The 25,770-nt window shown below is 29.9% G+C and overlaps 3 protein-coding genes across 3 annotated transcripts; 1 reads left to right on the top strand and 2 right to left on the bottom strand.

Annotated features, from left to right (window-relative positions):
* Positions 1-3,121: 3,121 nt before the first annotated feature.
* Positions 3,122-4,597, bottom strand: LOC114189186. Its single transcript, XM_028077892.1, has 5 exons — positions 4,104-4,597; positions 3,882-3,990; positions 3,727-3,808; positions 3,572-3,623; positions 3,122-3,500 (listed from the first exon to the last, which is right to left on the bottom strand). Exons 1-5 carry the CDS (start codon positions 4,482-4,484, stop codon positions 3,351-3,353), a joined length of 774 nt encoding a protein of 257 aa, XP_027933693.1. The 5' UTR covers positions 4,485-4,597; the 3' UTR covers positions 3,122-3,350.
* Positions 4,598-16,168: 11,571 nt separating this feature from the next.
* LOC114187734 (cytochrome c1-like) lies at positions 16,169-18,232 on the top strand. The gene is made up of 2 exons (XM_028076074.1): positions 16,169-16,403; positions 17,388-18,232. Exons 1-2 carry the CDS (start codon positions 16,389-16,391, stop codon positions 17,868-17,870), a joined length of 498 nt encoding a protein of 165 aa, XP_027931875.1. The 5' UTR covers positions 16,169-16,388; the 3' UTR covers positions 17,871-18,232.
* Positions 18,233-18,605: 373 nt separating this feature from the next.
* On the bottom strand, positions 18,606-23,834 carry LOC114186674 (E3 ubiquitin-protein ligase UPL5-like). The gene is made up of 3 exons (XM_028074650.1): positions 22,123-23,834; positions 19,946-20,532; positions 18,606-19,046 (listed from the first exon to the last, which is right to left on the bottom strand). The coding sequence occupies exons 1-3, from the start codon at positions 23,699-23,701 to the stop codon at positions 18,783-18,785; spliced, it is 2,430 nt and encodes an 809-aa protein (XP_027930451.1). The 5' UTR covers positions 23,702-23,834; the 3' UTR covers positions 18,606-18,782.
* Between the last annotated feature and the right edge of the window lie 1,936 nt (positions 23,835-25,770).

Here is a 25,770-nt window from a genome sequence, read left to right as displayed (position 1 = left end):
TCATTTGTGTCATGATGATGACATCCTTTTCATCAACACCACCATTTGAAAAAGTTGCAACCCACATTATTGGAACCACCACTCTGTAAATCAATAAACCAAAAATTAAAACCAATTTATTATTAACACAAAAATAAAAAACAGATTGTACCAAAAATTTTCTACCAATATTCTTTGGAGTTCTTGTCATCCTCAAAGCTGACATCTCTCTGCAGCTACAAATCGGGATTAATCCATTTCTCGTTGAACCACTAACAGTGCACGAAATGATACAACACGGTTGTCTCCCACGTTTACAACCAAAGGTAAAGGAAGAAGATTGAGACCGTAACATACCTATATAATGGGATTGCAGGAAGAATAAGATTGCAGCAACACCAATTGGGAATGGAGGAACAAGATTGCCAAAACTCACCAACTGCCCAAACATTCCTTACCAAAACCCTAGCTCACTTAGTTATCCCCAAATATGTAATTACAACACCTATACAATATACGTAACACACCCTAATACAAATCGTGTCACCTGTACAATGCTCCGTTAATGATTTAAACGGCGTTACAGAAAAGGACTAAATAAAACACGAATTGTGAAAATGAGGATCATTTTAAACATTCGATAAAGATGAGGACCATTTTAAACATTTTGTCAAAATGATGACCAAAAAGGTATTTAAACCTATTATTTTATAATGCTTAATTAAAATTGGGTTAAATACTCTTTTATTTTCTATTTTGTTCGCTTTTATTTAATTTTGTCTTTGTTTTAATTTATGTTCAATTAGATTTTTTTAATTTATACATCTTACAGTGTATAAAGAGTTAACGCTACATGTGAGTTACAAATATTTTTTTTTATTTTATATTTTTTAATCATCTATTTTTCTTTAATTTTAAAAAAATTGTCCACGTGTAAAGTTAACGTCGTGTCAGTTCATAGTTCATAATATCGTCATTGTCTCTTATTTAATTCAATTCTTGTTTAATTCAATTCTTACATTTATTAATTTTGTTCAAATAAAACAATTTTATTCCTTCTAAATTAATATCGAATTTAATTTTTATATAAATGTTATACTAATATTTTTATATAATATTTAAGTCAAAATTAAATTTGATCTTAATGTGTAAGAAACGAAATTGCTCCACTTTAATAAAATTTGTAACTAAATTGAATAAAAATAATAAATATAAAAACAAAATTGAATAAAAAAAATTGACATAAATACGAATTGACAAGTTGCACAATCATGATGTTAACTTAACACGCAGACAATTGTTAAACATAAAAAAAAATTAAAACGACACGTGACCAACGTAAATTATTTTAACACCGTTAACAAAAATGATCAAATTGAAAAAAAAATGACACAAATTAAAACTTATTTAAACATAACCAAAATAAGGATCTAATTAAACAAAAGAGACTAACAAAGTATTAAAGTCATTAGTATTTCATCGGGATAAGATAATTTTCTATAGTCAACACAGTTAAGTTAAAATGACTATATTTACTTATTTTTTAAAATTAAGAATAAAAATGTATTAAAATTTTAGAAAAAAAAATTAATTTCATATACAAATTTTTGGAATAAAAATATATTTAACTCTTATTTAAATATTTAAACTATTAAAGGATGTAGAAAGAGATGTAAAGGATGTAAAATTTTTAGTGTACTTGGTTTATAATATTTAGTTACAAAGTGGGTTAAAAGTAAGTTAAATTAATTTTTATCCCATCACAAGTAAAGCTAAAAATAAATTAATTCACTTTATGACATGCGATATTAATTGTCATATTTTATTTTGCTGAATTTATTTTATATATCATTGTTTACGGTTAACTTACTTAGTTGTTTGTTTGTGTGTTTGTACGAAAGAAATGATAATGCATATGTATTGTACAAAAACAGATGATAATTCATATGCTTTTGACATAAAGTAGAATTACGAGAGGCCATAATGAACTAAAAAGTTTCTTATAATTTATTTAATTGTTTTAAATCAAATACTGAAAACTATGTAATTTTCTTTTATTCATAATTGTTATTTAAAATTTTAAAGAGAATTAAAGTTTGAAATACACGATTTAAATTAAATTATAAGTTTTTTTTATTAGTATGTTTGCTACAATTATCATTTTTTGTCAAACATAATATTTTATAATTTTTCGTGATATCTCAAATTGGAGTGTTACATATTAATTTAATTTTTTTCTTAAAATTAACTATAATTTTTTATACATACATCAAATCAAAACCAATTACGTTGTACGTCATCTATAACTATATATAAAGGGGATTCCCTCTTTTGTGTCCACATTTCATAATTCCAATTTTACCCTTTACAATTTAATTATTTATTAAAATTTTAAAAATTAACGGTTAATTTTACAAGTTTTTATAAAAATATTTATTTATCTCCTTTTTCTTTTTTCTCATACTATTCATCAACAATTATTTTTTTCATATTTTTTCCATACATTTCACTTTAATTTTTATAAATATACTTTTATTTTGTTCATTAACTTAATAACATTACAATATCATCAATTATAAATATAATTCGAAAAATGCGTACACGCAGGCGCGATAGCGCCTGTGTTTACACTAGTATTAATAAATAAGATGCAACAAAAATAAAGTAATATAAGAAAATATTAACAAGTATGATTATGTCGCAAGGGGATTTTTCTTAAATAACTGTCGAATTTTACGTTTTCTTTAAAACTAATTCTATGTTTATGCACATCAAATTAAAAAAAAAAAAAAAAACTTAATTTTTACGTCGATATACGTTTAAATTTTTTTAAAAATTGTTCATGCGTTATTTTCCCAGTATGATTTTTTCGCTATAGTAACTTAATATGTTAATTAGCAACTCGACTTCAGTTCTTCTTTTCTATTCTGGTTGTTACAAAACAACTATAATTTTAATATTTTTTTGACAGAACTATAATTTTAATCTTAAAAAAATAGTAAATTGACTGATTCTCTTGGTGTTTAATAAAATTTTAATAACTAATGTTTACTGGTTATTCTAATGCGATAAAGATGTGAAAGATAATATGGAGACGGGGAAAGTAATTTTGTGACGGTGATGTTTATTCTACTAACTCTCATATTTGACTCCAAATTCAGACAACCACAACCATTTTCAGTTCCCTTTTATAAAATCTCTGAATTAAATATCAATTTTCTTTGAAAAAAAAAAAGTATGAATGGTTAAAAATAATAATGGAAGAAGGAATCTAAGAGATCCTAATCTTGCCCATAAGGTTTCCTTGCTAAAGCCAAAGTGTTACTTTTTGTGACTAAAGTTGAGCATGACATGATTTAAGACACGGTTTTCTATGAAGCCAGTTTCATGAAGAATAAGAAAGCAACTAGGGACAACACAGCCAGCACCAGGAACAAAATTCGTTTAGCCTTATTCCTTGATCCTGACACCATAAATGACCCCATCTTCTCCAACAATTCTCCAACACCTACTTTCGTTTTCTGCATAAGGGAAACTAAAAGGGTAAGACTATTTGCACCAATATGCAGTCAAAAAACTTCATCTTCCTTACCAATCCGAAAGGTTTCAAGTGGCGCAGTGGTTCCATAAACATCTCAATATTCCTGAATTAGACATAAACGATGTCATCAACTGTGTGAAAAGTTTTAGTTAGTTAGTAAATTTAGTATCTTGTTCTTCCCTATCTGAGTTCATGATTAAACAAACCTTATTACTGCTTTCCCGTGGTAAGAGTGGTTTATGTGTAAGCTGAAACCCTTCCAAAGGGGAAGGTGTATCTTGTCCCAGTCTGCAATTTAGAAATTTTAAGAACAGTTTCTTACACAAATGATTCATGGAGAGCAGAGACCAAGCATGCTTACCAAATCTCCATTGGAGACCAACATTGATGCCGTCATTCGTCGGTTTCAATATAATTTGAATGTTGTTTCCAAACGCAGTTGTCAGATAAGAAAAAAATTCCAACACTTGCTGCAACACAACAAGAAGGGTCACCACAAGAAAATACGAATTACATATTTAACATGATTAAGCATTATTTTATAGTGAACATTAATGGCGTGAGAGGAAATTTAAGCCCATACCGTTGTTCCTTGAAAGGCTTCGAAGAATGAGAGGAAATTGGTGACACGTTGGCGTTCATCTGCAGATAATTGGTGTGTTGTTTTGTTCTTGAAGGCAGAGTACAACTTCATCACTGTTTCCAGGGTGTGGTTATCTTCTTCCCCTTCTGATTCTGAGTTCTCAGAATGAAAGGCAATGAGGGAGAAACCTCTCTGCTTCTCAGAATACAATGTCCCATGAAATGGAAATGAAGAATGAAAATTGGCATGTGCAAGAACTTTTGTTGTTAGGTTTCTAGAGATGGAAACATTAGAAGAAGCATAGGAAGTAGAAAAGGACAGTTGGGAAAACGAGGTAATTGTTTTGAATTTTATGGGGCCAGTGATGAAGAAGGATGCCATAGAAGATGGAACAATCTCAAGTTTTCAACATGGGGAAATAAGAAAATAAAGCGCTTCAATTCCGCATCTTTTCACCAAAACAGAGAGAGAAAATATATTTTATGAATGGAAAAATGCTTGAAAGCAAAGGCAAGGTTTAAGATTAAGAACATTTCATGATACGAAGAGGGGTCACGTAATTGATCCATGCTTCCACCTCAAAGCTAGGTATCTCCACACACTCTTGTATTGTATTTCTATTCTATGGTTTTTACTTTCAAAATTTTATCATTGTTTGAATATTTTATAGCGTCTAAACTCACTCTGGGAACTAAAGGAGATCAAAATTGAAATTTAGTCCATTTTTTAGAAAGAAACAAAATCATCATATTAAAATATTTTTAGAAATTAAAAATGTATTTTACCATTATTAAAATTGATTCCACTCAACCTTAGTACTAATGAAGCCTAAATTTTTAGATGCAACTGATGTTAAGGTCTTCTCAACCATTGGGCCCAACGGAATATAGGTGGAAGCTTAAACTGAATGACCCAAATTCAGCTGTATGAAATGTTTCGGGCAACTTCTTCCTGCACCGCCTTATATATTTTTCACTCCCATAACATTTTGTATTTTTAATTGTGTAATTCAAAATCTAAATTTTGTATTTTAAGTTATAATTCAAAATGGATTTTTTATCTTATATTTTAAAATGTCTAATCCGAATACAATTTTTATACTCTAGAATACGTAATTTAGAAGAATATCCAAAATTGTATTTTAAATATTACAATAAAAAATAAATTTCTTTATTTTATATTTTAAAATATAAAATCCAAAATATATATATTTTTATTTTAGATTACACATTCTAAAATATAAAAAATTATGAAGTACAAGTCGAGATTGTGGAGGTGTTAGAAACAATGACCCATGTTTCATCACTTTAAACTCAGTTACAGAAAAAAAAAATCCATGGAGCTCCATGCCTTTTGGTGAACCATTTTTTTTTTTGTCTACAGTGTTAACAAAAAAAACCATAGAATTTTGTCCACCGGTTTAGAAAAAATGTGGGTAGTATCTAGTTTTTTAGTGGTTATTTGTGGTTAAAATAAGGAAATGATAAACTGTAATTATTAAGTTTATCTTACATACATCAATGTTTTCTCTCTTTTCAATATTAAAAAATGTCCAAAAATGTTAACTTAACCGCAAGTCCTCAGTTATTTTTACTTCCAAATTAGGATTTCATTTATAAATGAAATATTATTGACAAAATATTACACAAATAAAAAACTTATGGGTTCAAAATTATGATGTATCATACTTTTAGATATTTATTAATAAAGTATTTAATCTAACAAAGTAATAGTATTTTTTTTATGATCAAAAAATGTTAGTTGTTAGTCTTCTGTTAGTAAGAGAGTTAAACTCATAACTTTTCTCATCATTCCTTCTAAATTCACTAAATCAATCTTATTTTTCCAAAAATAATAGTAATACTTTTATGATAATAATAGTTTATAATTTTTTATGTTAATAACTTTAAAATATATGATTTTAACTTGAATTTATATAATAACAATCATATATTTACTATATTTTAAAAAATTATTGTATATTTTATAATATATATATATATATATATATACATCACATATCATATTATATTATTTTTAAAATAAACTTATAAGTACACCAAAAGGTGCCATAATACACATATCGTATAAGTTTAAGAAACACGCAAAAAATGATATCTCATATATCGATGTCCAATGTCCAAAGACCCATATTTCTAACTAATACGATGAATGTATAAACCATTTGAAGTTGAGCAAATTAAGCCACGTTGGACTTTTAACTTTTGATATTATATTAAAATTGCAGGAACTAGAAGTACTTCCAAGAGGAAAAAAAATAATGAAAAAGGAAAGTTGAAATGACCTTTTGCTTAAATCTTGTTTATACAAAAAATTGTTTAAAATTTTATGAACTTCCCTTATTTTTTTTTTATTGGATTATAGGGATACCCACTAACCTTGAGAAATCAATTTGGGGTGGCTAGCGTGTTAGAATAAGGCTTTTTAGGTAGTAGAAAGATGGTACTATTTGCATGAATTTGAGTAAGTTGTGGTAATTTGGCATCGATTTCCCAGTTTAGGTTGTTGAGGATCTAGAGCGAGTTAAAGCCCATCATTATTTCCGTAATCGAACGCCAACCAGAGTGTAAAGGGATGGCTAAAATTCATCTTCATAAAATATTTATCTTCACATTTCAAAACATGAAATTCAATAAAATCCACAAAACATTTTTAGCTATTTATATATAGACACCTCAACTCAACATCACATACTCTCGATTAGTATTTGTCACTTATCTCTCTTCTTCCTATATCATAATGTGTGAAACATAGATCAAACTATTGGAAAGAAGGGAAGGGACTACTATTAAAAAACCTCAGATTTTTTTGTTAATTTTATTTTAAAATTTTTTCATAAAAAATATTTATAAATTTTATTACAAAACAAAATTTACAAAAAATAATTATCAATTATTTTAAAAAATATTTTTTATAAAACACTTTTTAAAAAATATATAAGAAATATTTGCAAATTTTATAATTTTGTAGAAAATAATTATTTAAGAAAGAATTATTAAAATTTTTAGAAAAAATGACAAAAAAAATTTACTTTATGTGAGAAATTCTAGTATTAGAGAAAGGTCAATGAGGTTAAAACATATTGCGAATCAAGAAGTTGAAAGTTAGAGCATAAGAAGCAAACACTAAGTGTATGTTTGAAAATCAATAGAAAAATATTGGATTCATTGAATGCAAACTTAATGAAACTTGAGTCCAGACATTAATATCACTCTCAACAAAAACCTTAAAACAGTGAATTTATTGGTCTTTATTCTTATATAGTGTTTTACTTTCTCATTTCTATCCAATGTAGAATTTAAACTCACACTTTGATTCCTAACTATATATATATATATATATATATATATATATATATATATATATATATATATATATATATATATATATATATATATATATATATATATATATATATATATATATAATCACGAGCATATGCAGTGTTCCTAATGTCAATATTTGCATGTTTGTGTTTGTGTTATATTGTGACTATTGCAAAAGTACAAAAGTCCAACATTATCCACTTTATTCTCTTTTAAAGGATTTATATAACATACCTTCATGCTTTCAAATTTGGTAACATAATTTAATTCTTTATTGAACTTTTCCTTTTTGGTGTTCTTGGTCAGTTTTTTGGTAAAGTATGTAACTCATTTGATTTTTTTATTCACATATCTTGTATGTAGTTTAACTTAACTTTCTCTTCATCAACTATTGAATTGAGATCATAGGGATTCTCAATATAAAACTATACTTCCAGCGTGTTTGTTTCCATCTTCTTGTATTTTGCAGAGCAATGACCTATAATTTGCATAATTGTACAAATTTGGTGTGATTTTATCATTATATGTCCATACTGGACATGGGTCCAAACACACTCACTTTACTATGATTAATCCACGACTCCACGTTGACGTGTTTTTAATTTTTTTTTTATAATTTTTTTTTCTGAAAAAACACACTTATAAGATAAACTCTAAAAGCTCACACAAACATATAGGTATTGCTATTAAATGTCACAACCACACTGGTTGAGAAAATACATTCCAAAATACGATTAATCCAAAATTACGAATTTTTAACAAATTAATAAATTTTCACCGGTAATCATTGAGCATGTTGAGTGTTACCCAATGTTGAGCATGCTGAAGCAGGATTTGGGTAAGTTCGTTGTTGAGTACTTCGTGCAATGCACAGTACAAAGGACAACAACATTATATACTCAAATTGTTGCTGTTGGAACTTTAGCATCCACCGTACTCAAAGATAATATTGCTCATGTTGAAGCTTAAGTGGCCATCAATATTTTGAACCTTAATTCATCATATTAATATATATTAGGTTGTCCCTAAAAACCATGGTGTTTCACTCTCTTAGTACTAATAAACTAATCCATATTTTTTGTCTGTTTTTTTCTTATTGTTTGTATAGATTGGAATAATTTGGGTAGGAGCTGGCAGTGCAATGGTGGTAAACGAAAAAGAACGTAATAGTACGTGGTTGGGAAGGAACGTGTGATCTAGAACCAACTTTAACTGGTTAAGGGTTGGGGTGTTAAGAGTCACAGAATCATTGCATTCAAATGTAGATAGAAAAACCATTACAATCATTCACGACAGTTAAAAGTTATTAGAACATCACACTATCCCTGTCCCAACTTTCACAAAGGGACCTGGTATGTTGCTAATTTGGGACGCAAAACGATGAAGCGAAATACATTATCGATAAATAATAAAAGAAAGTTCCAAAAAGAAAGATCAGAGTGAAGACGATGGTGGACAAGTGGTCGTTTTCCAAAATGAATCGTGTCTCCCAAAAGCAGCTTCTACAATGAATCCTCAACTTGACTTTCAAACTTCATTTTCATGGTATTGTACAATCAACATTTAACAATTTATTTCATTAATTAAAATCTTAACACTATATCGCCACAGTGTTCTATATATTTGTTGGAATCCAACTTTGAATAGGAACTAAATTATAACCTATTGTATAAATGAACTACAAATCTCAACTTAAAACTGATTTTGTGGAGATGATGTTGGCCATTAATCTAACATTTAACAAATTTTTTATTTTTTATTTTTCTTTGAAAATAATGGAATTGATGCAATCCTGACACAAAAAAAAATCCAAATGATCAAGAAATAAAATTATTTTCTTTATTTTATTTGTTTGATGATATAAAGATAAAGTTTATTGTGATGGAAGGATTTGAAACACGCCAATAGTACATAATAGTATACTTATAGTTGATAAATACTACATAGTAACTCTAAACTTAAGACATGTAATGTAAGTTATATTTTGGTAGGACTAATACTAAGCAACTAAAGTATAGTGTATTATTTCGACATTCCAAAGGAACATTTCTTGTAGAGTGAAAAAAAGACACCAGCCATTGTGACATAGGGGGCATGGCCCCCAATCAAATATTCGAATAATTGATACCTCCTTAATGCAAGAAAATTCATGTGTTAAAACCCTAAATTTTATGGATTATTGGAATATTTTAAAACCCCAAATTTTAAACCAAAATTTATTTAATTTTAATCTTTTAAGTATGTCTCCTTTTTAATTTTTTATTCATGATGTACACACACATTTTTCTTGTAGTTTTATCCTTCATATTTAAAAGCATATGCAATTTTAACTGATATTTAATTTCCGTTACCTTTAATTTTTTAAGGTTAAATATATTTTTGGTCTTAACTTTAAAGTAAAAATTAAAATTAGTCTTTCTTTAAAATCAAATTTTATTAAATTTATGTAAGGATTCAAATGCAAAGAAACGTTAAATAAGCTTAACCAAATTTGATTTTAAGAACTGAATCCACACAGTTCTAAAATTTGAGGCATAAATTAGACAGAAAATAGATTAATTTCAAATTTAATTAAAAGTTAATAGACAACAACATATTTAATCTTATTTTTTATATTTTACGCTTACCTAAAATATCTTTTATATCTTAAACGAATACAATATATATTAATGTACTCAAAATTGATTATTTGAATAATTTGTGATTTTTTTAAAATACAAAGGCTAACATGTGAAAAATAATTGTAAAACCGGAATTGTGAATAAAAATTAAAAGCACACACTGTAATTTAGCCTATTAATACTATTATATAAATCTAACAATTTACTTCATGCAAATTCAATTTTGGTATTTAGTTGTTTGAGATCTTATTTGCACAATGATAAAGACACTCGTGAAGAGCGACTATGTAATAAGTGACAATATAGTTAACTTTAGTAAACTAGATAGTTGCAGAGAGTTTAAACAGCCAGTTGAAAATTATATCGACACGTAAGTCAACCCTACATTATATTTTAATAAATTTATAATTATATTTTAAATTTTTTTAATATGATACTATTTTATTAAAATTTAATAGTAAGTTGTATAAAATCATATATAGTTCATTATAATATATAACTAATAAAAATTATACGGGTCATTCTTCTAGCTACACATTCACTGAACCATATATTGATCATTATAATCCTTGATGCATTTCTTTTTTTTCTATATTTATAAAATTAAATATAAGATAAAAAATAACATTAATTATTAAATTAATATTTTATTATTAATTGAGAAAAAGATTTATTTTTTTCTTCAATATAAAAGAAAGTATACAAAAAATGAGAGTAAAAAAAAATGATTTTGTGTTCAATTTTCTTTTTTTCTTTCTTAAACAAAAGAAAAGAAAACAAATAAAAATCTAAAATAGTTACAATATGTGAGAAACTCGTAAACAGTGAGAGAGAAAATAAAAAATATCTTAATAAATTTGTTTATTTCTCATTAAATTTAATTTTATACTTTATTATTTGTAGCATTATATGTTATATTTTATAAAATAAATAAAAAGATACTTAATTTAGTTTTCATCAATTCTCAATATATACTCTCATTATTTAAAAATTTCCAAAAAATCAAATTTCCTATCATTAATTTCAAAAATTAAAAATCAAATCAATTTTCAGAATACATATAAATAAAAAAATTTCAAAAAAATTGGGAGCACGGCTCTCCTAGTCCCTTCAATCCACCGTTGAATTGCCTTATATGTATTTTAAAATATGGTTAAATATGTTTTTAATCCTTTAACTTTTAGTAAATTTTGGAATTAGTCCATTTTGAAATTTTGGATCAATTTAGTCTTTCATCTTTCGAAATACGTGAATTTCATAAGTTTAAACAAATTTTGTTAAGTTTATTTGACATTTCAAGCATGTTTTATAATAGTATTTGACTTAACATTAAAGCAAAAATGTGTCAAACAGTATAAATAATTCAAATATAATTCTGAAATGCGTACGAAACATCAAATAAACCTAACAAAATTTGATTAAAATGACTAAATCTACGTATTTTGAAAGATGAAGGACTAAATTGGTTCAAAGTTTCGAAATGACTAATTTTCAAATTTACTGAAAGTTAAGGGACTAAAAACATATTTAATCCTTTAAAATATTAAACTAAGTTGTATCGGCTAGGTTAGGTTGAATATTATTTTTATTAGAAATTTTTTATATATTTATTCATATTGTTCAATTGGAACTTTAACACAAATATTATGTATTTACTTGTAATAATGTGATACAAGTCAACCTTAAACAAAAGATGATTTTGTAAGATGTTATAAACAATAATCATTTTTAATATGTAAATAAGAATTGAATATAAGCTTTTAGGTTTTTTTTTTACCGACAAATGTTAGTTGTTAATTTTTTTAGGCTTAAATAAACATTTGATCCCTATTTTTGTTATTTTTATTTAACTTGGTTCCCATTTTCGTCAAATTTGGGTCAATTTGATCCTTTTTATTAATCGTGTTTAAGTAGTTAATATTTTTGAATAGTACATGTCATGTGTCCGATCCTTGTTTTTTTAATTTTTTTTAATTTCTTTTAGTTTAAAAAAATTGTCCATGTGTCAAGTCATAATTGTGCCACATGTCAATGTCAGTGTCACATGTCAGTTTTTGGTTGTGTTTTTTTTTTGTTCAATTTATTCCCTATATTCGTTATTTTTGTTCAATTTAATCTTTGTATTTGTTATTTTTGTTCACTTTCATCCCAATTTTGGTTAAAATGAATCAATTTTGTCCATTTCAAATTGACACCAAATTTAATATCTTTTATAAAAGTTATACTAATATTTTTTTTCTAAAATTGACATTTTTATTAATTATTTTTAAATTCAATTATAAATTATTAAATTTAATTATAAATTGAATAAAATTCTTACATTTAATTGTTAAATAAAATATAATTATTTAAAATATTATTAGAATATAAATGTTAAATGTTATTTTTCTAATATTTATATTCTAAAATATTGATACATTTAAAATTGATATTTAAAAATATTTCAAATATTATAAATATTTTAGAAAAGTAAACTAATATTTATAAAATTAACATTTAAATGTAAAACATTTTAGATTTTAATTTAATATATAAAATGCAATAAAAATATTAAATATTTTAGATTTAAAGGTCAATTTTACAAATGTTAATATATATTACAATTAATAATTATATTTTAATAATATTTTAAATAATTATATTCTATTTAACCATTGAATCTAAGAATTATATTCAATTTATAATTAAATATAATAATTTATAATTGAATTTCAAAAATAACTAATAATAATTTCAATTTTAAAAATATATATAATATTTATAAAAAATTAAATTTGGTCTCAACTAGGGAAAAAGTTGTTTTATTTTAACAAAAACTAAGATTAAAATAAACAAAAATAACAAATATAAACACTGAATTGAACAAAAATAATGAATATCCAAAACTAAATAATACAACCACAATCTTACATGTGGCACAATTGTGACTTGACACGTGGACAATTTTTTTGAAATTAAAAGAATTAAAAAAAAACTAGAAGCTGACATGTGGCATATACTGTTAAAAAAATTAACTATTTAAACACCGTTAGTAAAAAAGACCAAATTGACCAAAATTTAACGAATATGAGAATTTAATTGAAAACAAAACAAAAATGAGAACCAAATTGAATAAAAACAACAAAAATAGAACCAAATATATATTTAAGTTTTTTTTAATGGAGAGTTGAACTCATAACCTCTCTTTCTCCTTCTTCTAAACTTACTAAACCAACTTTAAGCACGTAAAAGTAAAATATGTAGAAAACTAATGAAAAAGTCTTGCTCACTTAGGCTCACCACGAAGAACAAAATGTTTAATATCTTGAAGTCTACTCATTTATATTTTTCAATTGTTATTTGAATTAGGTGAAGTTCTTCAATCCTATATTATTTAATATAATACGTACTCTTTTATTGTTTATTGCTCTTAAAAATTTATAAATCGTTAAAATAAAATAAAAAAAGCAACCCAGAATTGACTATTGTTTTATATTTGAATAAATATGAATATCTGTTTTTGAATTAAAACAGTATAGTAGAAGTTGATGATATGGATGAGTGTGTTGTTTTATCCTAATAATGCATGATGAGATTTATTTATTGCTTTATAGGAAAAATAAAAGAGAGGGAGTGATTGTGTATGAATGTGCATTTCGCCAACTTTCTTGTTCCGTGGTTACAAAGGGGCAAAGCATTTGAAACTGGGAATTCACAGGTCGCTGTCTCAAACCAAACTAAGATTGACCTCAGCACCATCAGCAACAGCACCCATTTCTGATTCCACTTCCCATCCTAATCATCATTATGCATTCCTAATCAAATTATAATTATTATTATCAAACAAATACACCTATAATCTCATTCTTTGTTAATACAGGCGTGACTGCCACGGTTTTTCAGATCGAAAATATATATAAAATATACTACGAATTCATAAAAGATAAAATAAAAAATAAATGTGTGATAATAGACGTGTTTAATAATATAAAAAAATAAAAAAAAAATGAATAAATTAAGAGAAAGGTGAGGAAGAGTTGAGCCTACAAGAGTAGAATATACGAGCATGATGACGCAGGAAGGGAATCTGCGACGGAGTGGGCCACGAGAGAAGAAAGGCCCACATGAGGTGTGCGATTATTGGTCCACGTCATCAACGTTGGAATGATTCAGTCACCTGGTTGGAAAACCGAGCATTGCACGTTACTATGTGAGAGAGAGAGAGAGGGAGGAGCATAATAGCCGAGACAGCCAAACGTGAACACATTCAAAGGTGTAATCCTAGTTAGCATCCACGTGGCGGGCTTGTATTGGTTTAAGGGTATGAAATGATACGAAGTAGATCAGCTTAATGTGTGGCGTCCATTTTAGAGTGGGGACTCTCCACCGCCCCTAAACTTTTTCAGCTAAATTTTGTCGCTTTACAGCCAATTCCTTCTAACTTTTTTTCTTGTGGTAAATATCACAAACAAAAACACTCTCCTCCATAGTTTACTACATCAACTTGTGCTACTTTCGAAGCCTAATTCGGATTCCCATCACTTCGTTTCGACATTAGTGTCTCTTTTTAATACTATAAAAAACGGTAGAATGTCGGAATGATGATTCATGTTTGAGTCATCATTAAAACAGTGAGGAGCGATCGGAGAAGGAAATACTTGAGCTTACGTTCAGAACTGGAATTGGTGTTATTATCTGTGATACTATATATGAACAGTAATTATTATGAATATCCATGGACGATGGTGTTTTAATTTTTTGTAATTTGAAGAGCAGCATGATGAGACCTGTGAGGGTTTGAAAGGAGAGAAGCTAAATTTGTATGGTGAAATGAGGTGAAGTAATTTATTTTGTGACGTGGGAGATGAAAGCATAGGCATGTGGGTCCATGTGAAGTTTTAATCTTTTGAAAAGTGGGATTCCCAAGGCTATGAAGAGTGGAAATGGACCGATTCAGGGAACCAAAAGTTGTCCACGCAATTAACTTCTTCTTTCTGTTGTTGTTTTTTCTTTCCTATTTTTTCCCACCTGGCTCCACCATTTTCCATTTGGATTTTGGAGGTTAATGATGCCCATTCATCACGGGTCCCACATCGACCACCGCCCTACTTCCCTTTGGTTCCTTTTCATTGGCCATTTTTCCAAACGTCCTTTTCAAATTTTGCTTCATCCTTACCGAAACTCTCTAACCTTAAATTTTTGGTTAAACAGCTTCTCTTCACCATAACAGGGAAACCAAAACACACACACACACACACACAAACTTCTTTTCTTTAACGTCATAACACTACATGCCACAGTTCCCAAGCACCCACTAATTTAATTACATTTAATTAGCTCTACAATTAGGAAACACCATTACTTCAATCAGTACAACACCCATTAACCGAGCCCCGATTTTGTTGGTGTATAGCCATGCTAATTATCTACAGAAGAGAAGTAATTGGGTACGGTTTCAATTAAAGGGCTTTCATGTGTTGTTGTTGTCTTTCAAAATTATTATATCTTTTCTTTATTTGTTTTCCATTATTTATGATTGCTCCATTTTGGGTGCCTAGCTGGCTAGCTTTCTCATCTAGGGAAAAGCTGGGTCCATTCTCAAGAGTAGAGGCGTAGAGCACATATTGTAAGGTATACCAAGAAAGAAAATATAAAATCAAATACGTGGTATCATAATAATAATAATAACAAGAAAAAAATTGTAAAAAAGAATAGGTTTGAAGTAATAGAACTTCAAAACATATACAACCCCACCTCTGAAACAGGGTCAAAATGCTACTTGGTTTAAAATCTGATAATAACGTTTTTAGTCTAACACTTTTTACGGTGAAGTAATTTAAAAGAGAAAGCTGATTCTAAAATGACAATTAGGAATTATACTGTATTTGATAAAATGAACCATTAAAAGGAATGCTCTCACAGTTTCACTGAATTGCTATATATCTTATACGCGTAACTCAAATAATTGTAGCGGTAAGTGTGATCTATGTGTACATATTTTTTTATGTTGTTTTGCAGAGATAATAGATAAACAATGAAAAGGAGAAACATTGACAACTGGGCATGCTACCAGTGTCTTTTATTTTCTGTCAGTGATATCAGCAATCTCTTTTGAAAAAGATTCTTCCAACTGATCACACCGCACACAAACACACTTCACACACTCTCTCTTTGGAGTTCCATCTACTGTTCATCACACTGCAGCTCTATATAAACCTCTTTCATTTTGATCACCTCACTCACAATTACCATCACTCTTTCTCTCTGTGTTCCTCGCTCGTTTACACACCCTCCAACCTTCAACTTTCAGCTTTTTTTAATCACCCTCTCCTTTCCAAATGGCCAGTGTTGAGGTAATTCAAAGACACAGTTTCGTTGTTTATTGCCTCTGGTTTTGTACATTCCTTTACTGGTCCACGTCTGTAGCAGTAGTTTATATGGTTCCTACATGCACACGATGAAAATAAAAACTTTAACATAGTAACCCTTTCTTCACTTTCTTTGTTCTTGTGTTATTCACTATATATCGATCAAAGAATCAGTTTGGTTTTCTATTACGTGCTGAGGTGCGATCTACCTAGTTATACATATATACGTTGCATTTGCGATGGTAATTAATAGCTAGTCTTATTATAAAGCACCTTGATCATGTTATTTCACTTTTGTTTTTCCCGATCTATCTTTGTTTTTGTTGCTGCGATATTTGATAACCTCAATATATAAAATCCATAAATTATAACTGCGATCGGCTACTTCAACTGCACGAGATTTGTAGGAATCAACGTGTTCCATAGTTTTTTTTTTTTCATCATTGATTTGTTTTTGTATGAATCACGAATCTTTTCCAGTTGACCAATATCTTTGCAATATTCATTGATGTGTGAAATTGGATTGCGATCAACAGTTCTATGTGGACCTCGTTTTCATTTTCTGGTATAAAGATCACAGTTGTATGTATCATCGAAACAACATCATAGATCGATTTATTACGTAACTTTTTTTTTTTTTTCCTATAAGTAGATTGTTATTAATTTCTTTAAAGTTCAATCCAACGTAACCCAACTAATTGTTGAAGCTAGTTAACACGCTCGAAACCAAGTTGAGCATCTACTTCAAAATAAAAGGAAAACAATTAATTCTATCACCAAGTTGACACTTCACTGTATAAGCTAAGTTCTATTAAACGATTTACATTTATCTTATAACACGTCAAAGTGGTGACTATGTGATCTTTCACTATCGTCTCTTCTATCAACTTTATTGGTTTTTCTTGTTTCCAATCCATCTTTGTTAAGGTTGGAACAAGACTTTGTTAAATATAATTAGAAATGTTACAGGTTGCACAGCAAGCACCAGCAACAGTGCAAGATACTGAAACAACCGAGGTGAGCAAGACCGTGGAAACAACCCCGGAAGAAGTAGTCAGTGAGGTTCCTGCCACAGAACCACCAGCTGCTGAGGTTGCTGCCCCAGAACAACCAGCCGATGAGGTTCCTGCCCCAGAATCAACCACCGAAGAAGCAAAGAAGGAAACCACCGAAGCAGCAGCAGAAACAACAACTACAGAAGAAACCCCAGACGAAACAGAAAACCAAGTTCCAGATGAAGTTGTGAGTGAGGAGAGAGAGACAAAGGAGACAGAGGAAGCGGTGGCAGAAGAAGAGAAGTCAGCAGAAGAGAAAAGTGACGAAGTGAAAGAAGAGGCAACAGCAGAGGAGACGAAAGCAAGTACTGAAACAGAAGCAGCAACCACAAATGAAGAGAACAAAGCCGGTGAGGCAGTGGAAGAGGTTCCTGTTGTTGAGAAGACTGAAGCTTAGACCTATGGACACTGTGAGTAAGAAAAGAAGTTTAAATGGTCCTACTTGTGGGGATCGGTTCTACCATTTTGCATGCCAAGTTGAAAAGCTTTCTCCTATTATATTTCTTTAGTTTTATATTATTATTATATTATGATGGTTGTATGGAGGGTATACCTACGTGTAAGCACGACACTTGGCTCCACATCAGCATGCTTGGCAAGGGATGACATGGAAAATTTTACGACTCGTGTGTTGAATTTAGCTAAGCTGCTGGTGCGGGAGCTTAGGAGTGATGTTTATTGGCTGGGTTAAATGAGTTTGTGATGGTGTGTTATTGTGTTTCTTTAGGTTTGAATAAATAATATTTACTTTATAAGTTATATTGTTTTTACGAAATAATGTTTTCCTTTCCAAACTTGTTGCCATCCACATTAAACTCTTAATATTGAAAAGTAATTGTATCCGAGATCATGTATTAACATATTTAATTCGAAACTAGATGGTAAAGCTATGAAAAACTTATGCAAATTTTAACTAATAAATATTCCATGGCAATGGATTAGAACTTTTAACACTATATTACTATGCTCTGTAAAAAAAAAAAAAAAACTAAAAGTTGCTTTGTTAATCAGAAAACAATTATTAATTGTGAATATTATCATTAAGTATTAAAGGCCACAGTCTATAAAGTAAAATCATCAACTAGAAACATTGTCAAATACAAAAACTTATAAGTTTATATTTAAAATTCACTTTTTAAGAAATTCTCACTTATTATTATCAATGATATAAACACTTGCCATTGCAATGCATCCAGAACTGATGTGAGAAACATAAATGAAGAGACTTTTCAATTTATCATTTTGAGACGAATAATCCTATCCTACCCTTTAAAATATGTACAATATTGAGAACCTACATTTGATGTATTTAACTAATACCAAAACTACTAGCAATGTGTTCTTGAGTGATGACTCCAAAGTGATCTTGCATAACAGCACTAGACGAATACTTGGGTAAAAACAGACGGTGAAAACATGTGTGAGATGAGGGCAGGCGATTGCCAGGTTCTGCAGTCCTGCAAATGGATAGAGGGGAAGACAAACCACGGAATCCTTCAACTGGTAAATATTTCACAGATGTCCAAAAGAAAAGCAGAACCCTCCTTTGTTCTGCTGACATTCTCCCAACAATCTGCCAAGTTTTTTTCCACAAAAATATCATGTTAGAAATTAACAATATAGCACTCCAATCAAACCTCGAAATAATGAGTAATTTGAAATACTTCCACGTAAAACAAGACAGAAGAACTTGTCAGTAAGATTTATTGTATCTCAATAACAATGAAACTACTACTTTCAGGTATTTTGGATGAATTCACCATTGTATAACAAAATTTTAACAAGATTCTGCAATTCAACTTCAAAACAGTTGATTCATAATGTTGGGAAACTACTTGCTATCTGAATGAGTGCTCAAACTGATGATAATCGGCAACATAATTTTATTAGTCAGGTTTCGGCACAGGAAAAATATGTTGCAAGCTAGAGTATCAAAATTATGTTATGATTCATAACAAAAATATATATATTTGGAGACATGACAGTACGTATGGGAGACATTTGTACATACCATAGCACATCAAATGCTGAAACTATCATGGAAGGCTAGATGCGAGAAATCATTTAAATAAACACGGATGAGAACATGATTGGTGATCTGGAAGAAAATAGTGGTTTTGAGGTTTAACAAAGCAAACAATGCCTTGGTGGAAAGCTGAAAAACTTTATAAATAGCCAAGACAGTGATTGTGTTCCAAGAAGCAATAACGCAATAAAACTCGTTTTGCTACACTAGACAAAATGGAAACGGAGACTGATATATGGGACACATGCAGTAAATAACTGCGGCCCAATAAAGCCACTCCTGCTTCTAAAATAAAATCATATTAGGGAAAATTGATTTAATATGTTCTTGAATGTTAAAATGAGTGCAGTGAAATTATATTAGTAAAGAAATCTTCAAAAAGAACAGGAGAAAAAATATGTAATGAAAAGAAAAGAAAAAAGGTAAGACCAGTATAACCTACACACCTCCCAAAACCAGGATATCTGACAATCAGACTCTTTATAGCCCTTGTACACGGTATGTGCCTTCCAATCTTCAATAGAGATTGTATCTTCACTCCCATGCAGCATCCAATCAAGATCTTCAAGCTCTAAACATTGGAAGAACTGTTGAAGCTTTGAGCTGGAAAGAATATCAGCTAAACCCTGAGCAAAGTTTGCTACCTGCTCAGATATGGATGTTACAAAACAATGCTGTATGAGAAGATCAACATAGTGCTCCCTGTTCTGACTATTCAATATAATGTTTTTCCCACCAGGACAAAGCTCGACAACTTCCCTGCATCCTAATTCCTCCAACTCTCTAACAAATGTCAGTCCTAATGCATCCGAATCAATGAACTCAGCATCCATCTCCAATATTTGCTTGCAGCTTCTATACAAGCAAGGATCTGCATCCCGTATATCTTCTAAGGTAACACGAATTCCAGCCAATTGTATGAAAAATACACGATCAAAAACAATACCAACTTGCACCCTTTCCAACAAAGCCAATGCAATAACCCGACCAGCGAACCTAAAGTACTCAAGGTGCCGAGGATGTACCTTAGATGCTGCAGTTAAGTAGACAAAGAAGAAACTAATCATGATTGAGAAAAAGATCTCTAATAATATCTACTGATAAAGATATATAGCAAAACACATCAGTACTCAACACTATGCAACCATGGTACCTAGTATTAACTAATGGGAACTCAAGTTTAGAAACAAAATGCTAATTATTAGACATGTTACACAATGCAGAATATTGGTACTGATGAAGGTCAACATTTTACTTTTCTAAAAACTACAGCCATACATAAGTATAACAATTCATGGGATACAGAAACATATACATTTGACTTTTCTAAAATAACTGAAACTTATTTTGATTTAATATGGATAACTTCTAGACTTCACATAGTAGAAATAATAAGGAGCCGGGGAACCGGAGTAACTAAGGTATGGTTCATTAGGCAACACCCCTTCGAATCTGACATACCCTGAATATCCAAATATTTTTCTTTTGGAAAAAAGGGCTTCGTTGGTTAAATTGGACCAGTGATCACCCCCCAAAAGACAAGGTGTCAACATTTTATAAACTTATTGTAATGAAAAAATAATAATCACAAAAGATGAATGTATATACTTCAAAACTCCAAACAAATTATTTTGAAAAAAATAAAAGGAATGAATAACACATCGTTACTACAATCTGAAGGGAACAGGGGAGAACAACATTACTACCCATGAGAACATTTATCCCATTTTCGATTGCTTGATGGTTTGATACGTTTGCCTAGAGTGAAAAAGCATAGTTTAGCTTGTCTAACATTAAGAGACGTGTAAAATTATAAAACTATGGTCTATCTACTGCTACCACTGATCTAAAGTGGATCACGTTCACAAAATGTTTTGGTTAAAATTGTTGACCTCACTTACACATCTCCTCGCTTTAGATCAGCCAAAATCAACAAAAAAATAGTTTGAAGATGGCATCAATGTGGAAAAGAAAATGGCACTTTCCCGATGAAAATGACACTTTGGCATAGCAAGCCACTGGGAAAGATAAAAAAGGTTACGATTATATAATAACTGGCCCATAATAGTGATGCTCAATAGCAGATATCACAAAGCAGAGCCTGTAAATGGAAAAATACATTACAAGTGATTACAATCACTTGATGCCTAAAACCTACAATTGATCCAATCTGAACTGCATAGCTGTTTTGGCTGTGTCGCATTGCCCCAGGCAATGACGAGAGAAGTACTGTTCAGAAAGAAAAAGGAAATTTACTACATAATGGAGCCCCTTAAAGATGAAGATTAGAGGATCACGTTTACATGCCAGAGGAACTATTGCTGATAATAGACAAATAAGACCTATTCTCAACTAAACCATGTGGTCGTACCCCCATGTTTGCCACCCTTCAGCTGCAGTCAACAGCTAGCACTTCGTTTTCACAATTTGTTTTATTGCATTTAAGTTAGAAGCCATTTATAAATAACTAGGATTTGTTTCAGCTCTCAACTTCCCTTAAATGCACAAAAAGGTTTTAACCCCTAAACACTAGCTCAACATATTTAAGAAAGGTTGTCACTATTTGAAAATAGTCAGTAAGCATGAGAAAATAACATAAATTTGGTTTCCAGATAAAACTTACCAGGATTCGGATAAAATCTCCTGCAGTCATTCGGGCAAGACACAAAAAGAGCATGTCGTGAATCAAATATTTCTCGACACACCAGAACAAACCACTCCCGTAAGACACCAGGTCCTGTAGCTTTCTCGTTTTTGAATTCCATAAACAGACCAGAACGCAGAGACTCAGGATTCGCTCGTCCTATGTACTCAAAGGACTCCGCCAGTACCTGAGACCTGTCAATAAGCATCTCATGAAACATGTCAAAGCCTTCGTCGACAGCAGGGAACAAAATCATCGCCAAGTGCCTTCTACACTCAAAATTGGTCACACTCTTGTCATCAAGAACCCACCGATGATCACCACCTCTCTTCACAAACCCAACAACAAGCGCAGACAGCATATTCTTATGAAACCTCAAAACTGTCCAAAACATTTCCTCAGCACCATCAAAGACTTTAGAAGTATCATACAAATCCTTCAAGATACGAAGATACTCACACCATGAGTGATTGAGAACAAAACCCCTCCCACCAGATTCCTTGCCCGCCAAGTATTCCGCCATGAAGCGAAAACACTCATCCATTTTGCTCAACAACCTAACAAACACAAGCCGAAGATAATCAATTTCTTCCTCAAGCAACTGATCACCATCCTTCTCCACACTACATTTTTCATCATCCCCACTCGCAAAACCTCCCAACAATTGCTTCTGCAGAATAATTGCATTCCTCAAAGGGGTCAAGAATATTATCAAATCAGAAACTTCTGCCGGCGAAGGCCCCGTGATGGAGAGGATGGTGTTACCACCCCGTTTACTATAATCCAAACTCACTAACAACGAATCCACAAGCTCGGGAACAAAGGAAAAAACATCGCGAAGGGAAACCCTCTTTTTCACACTCCCAGAACCATAGGAAACCCCAATTGTATTCAACAAATGCCCCAAAGTGTTTCTACACGAAAGATACAAATAATCATGGTCTCCACGCCCAAACTTTCTAAGCTGCTTGCAAAACTCCATCACCGCACCAACGGAACCCCCCTGCCAATTCTTCGCGCTCACGCAACTCATGAAATTCATTATGCAAGACGCGGCTATTTTCCTAGTATCAGCGCCAGATGACGAGTGGTAGATCGAGGCCAGCATCGTGGGGGCATTAGAGGCTGCGTAAAGCTCCACGAAACCAGGGAGACTGAAATGGCGCGTGGTGAGAGCCTTCACGGTCTTCAAGGCTGCACACGCGCTCCCGTTGTTGCTGGTAAACACATGCGCTAGCAGGGATAGCACGTAGTCGATAGGGCGTGACGCCGCCGGGTACAATCCGCTGCGCAAGTGACCAACGACGTTGAGATTGGAATCGTTCTCGATGCCGGACTCCACCAGAGTCTTCTCCAATTGAAGTTGTTTTCCCTTGTATATCACTCTCAGTTCTCTCAGCGGCATTCCCGTCAACCACGCGATCTTCACAAGGACAGATTTCACGGTCTCTTCCGGGTAACCAGTCATCACCATGCTACGCCCCGTTGACACCGTACGGACGAAGAACTGAAACGGCCACCGCAATGGATTGGCGGAGTCTTCTTCTCCGCCAGACATTAGTGGCGCCGCCGGAAAGTGGTCGGTTGTTATTGACGGCGGCTACTGCAGTCAAAACAAAACGTTAAAGTCCGTCATGGCCTCCTCCTCACTGTAGTCTTCATACGGATTTTACTTGTATAATACTAATAATCAGTATATTTACTTCCTTCATTAATTAAGGAAATTAATTCTTTAATAATTGTTGTGACTTTTAAAATGATTATGCTAAAAATATATTAAGAAGGTTAGTGCTCCCATTAGTACTGAATTATTCCCTCTTGTGATAAAATAAAAAATAAAAATAAGAATCGTTTTATTTTAAAAAATTAACTTCTAGATACATTTTATACTATTAAAAGATAAAAACCATAAAAAATACATGAAGAGATAAAGTTTCAAAGTAATTATTATAGGAAAATATGATAAGTTACTACTATAAAAAAAATACCAATTACTCTTTTATTATCATAAAATAAGATTTTTATCATTTGAATGGAGTATTTATATTTAATATCAATGCATGTGCAAAAGCTCGTTAAATTAAATCTTTAGTGAAAAGTACTTTAAAATGGCATTATTTTATCATATATAAAATTAATGTTTATTATTTATTATAAACATTATATATTTAATTTTTTTATTATATGATTATTAACATGCTATTTTCAAGTAACGGTAAACAGCTGATAAGATATTATATTTTTATATGTATTTAAATAATTAAAAAAAAAACAAAATTTCTATGTCCGGAAAAACAAATTATTAACACAAAAAATCAAACATTAATCAATAAAAGAAGAAAAAGCAAATAATAAATACCTGGTGAGAGGAAACATCTTCATGCTATCTACCACCTGTTTCCTGATCAGTATTGCAATAAGTGTTGTCTAATACAAATATAAATTAGGTAAAAAGAAACAAGAAAAACAATTAAACCAAAAGAAAACTTATCATGAAAATATGAAAATGTCAAATTTGAAAAAACAAACCTTCTTAATTTGGGAAATAGCAATATATATTTTTTTTGTCCATATACTGCCTAAGAATGTTTTTTTCATATATATCATCCAATGAAAAGAAAAAAGAAAATAAATTTACTCAAGGTGGGACTAAGTTAGCCGAAAACCTGATTTTCGATATTTATTCATTTTAATGTGTCTTTTATATATAACTAAAGGTATTATTATATATTTATAAAGTATTGTTTAACTTATTTTTCTAACCTTAATCTCATTCATAGTTTATAATAAATTACTTATCATACGAAAGATATATATATGGTTTATAAAATGTAATGGATTTGGTGTGACCTTTCATGATTTATATTTTTTAAAATTTTAATAAAAATTTAAAAATTTATATAATGATAGATAACTAATGAATTTTGAATATAAATATAGTTCAGATGTAAAAAATTATAATAATATAATTGAAACATTACGTTGGTTAAAAAAGAAAAAAAAGATACTGAACATGGGATACGGATAAGAAATGTACACATTAAAAACCTTTATTGGCAATTTAGCTTAGATTGAAGAAAAATATTACTCATTAGTTTTGATCCTAATTTTTTTAGTAGTTATTTAATGTGAACTTTAAAAAATATATATATCTCAATATAATTTTCATATTCGTTAAAAGAAACCGATGCCATATATTTTTTTTATTATATTCACGTTAACATTATTTAGAAGATGATAATTTGATATAAATATATGACATTAAACAATAGTTTAGTGATAAACTAATGTGTTATTTATTCATTCTCTAATTCTCTTTTTCTTTTCCCCGTACTATGCAAAAATTTGTTTGATTTCTCAAATATTTGTCATCAACAAATCCTATTTGCTTCTAAATCCTGCAATTGTTAGAGATTTTGTCATTATTGTAGCATTGTGTTTAGATAAAAACATTTAACAATTTTGAAAAACTGAAATCCATCGTATTTTGAATTACATAAAATTTGATTTTTTTATTAAATAGTTTGTTTAAATGAAATAATTAAAATATTTTGAATTTCAATTTTTTTATTTTAATAAAGTAAATTAATTTATCTTTTAAGACAAAATTTTATTTTAAAAATATTT

Source organism: Vigna unguiculata, chromosome 6, assembly GCF_004118075.2.
Source record: "Vigna unguiculata cultivar IT97K-499-35 chromosome 6, ASM411807v1, whole genome shotgun sequence".
Lineage (NCBI taxonomy): Eukaryota > Viridiplantae > Streptophyta > Magnoliopsida > Fabales > Fabaceae > Vigna > Vigna unguiculata.
This window is presented reverse-complemented; position numbering and strand designations above follow the sequence as displayed.

Excerpts from the sequence above, each read along its gene's own strand:
- LOC114189186 (XM_028077892.1), bottom strand. The coding sequence starts at position 4,484 with ATGGCATCCTTCTTCATCACTGGCCCCATAAAATTCAAAACAATTACC. Across the intron at positions 3,809-3,881 it reads TGGTCTCCAATGGAGATTTG|ACTGGGACAAGATACACCTT; the intron begins GTAAGCATGCTT and ends TCTAAATTGCAG. Across the intron at positions 3,501-3,571 it reads ACTTGAAACCTTTCGGATTG|AAAACGAAAGTAGGTGTTGG; the intron begins GTAAGGAAGATG and ends TCCCTTATGCAG.
- LOC114186674 (XM_028074650.1), bottom strand. The coding sequence starts at position 23,701 with ATGTCTGGCGGAGAAGAAGACTCCGCCAATCCATTGCGGTGGCCGTTT. Across the intron at positions 20,533-22,122 it reads GAGATTTTATCCGAATCCTG|CATCTAAGGTACATCCTCGG; the intron begins GTAAGTTTTATC and ends ACTTAACTGCAG. Across the intron at positions 19,047-19,945 it reads AGATATCCTGGTTTTGGGAG|ATTGTTGGGAGAATGTCAGC; the intron begins GTGTGTAGGTTA and ends AAAACTTGGCAG.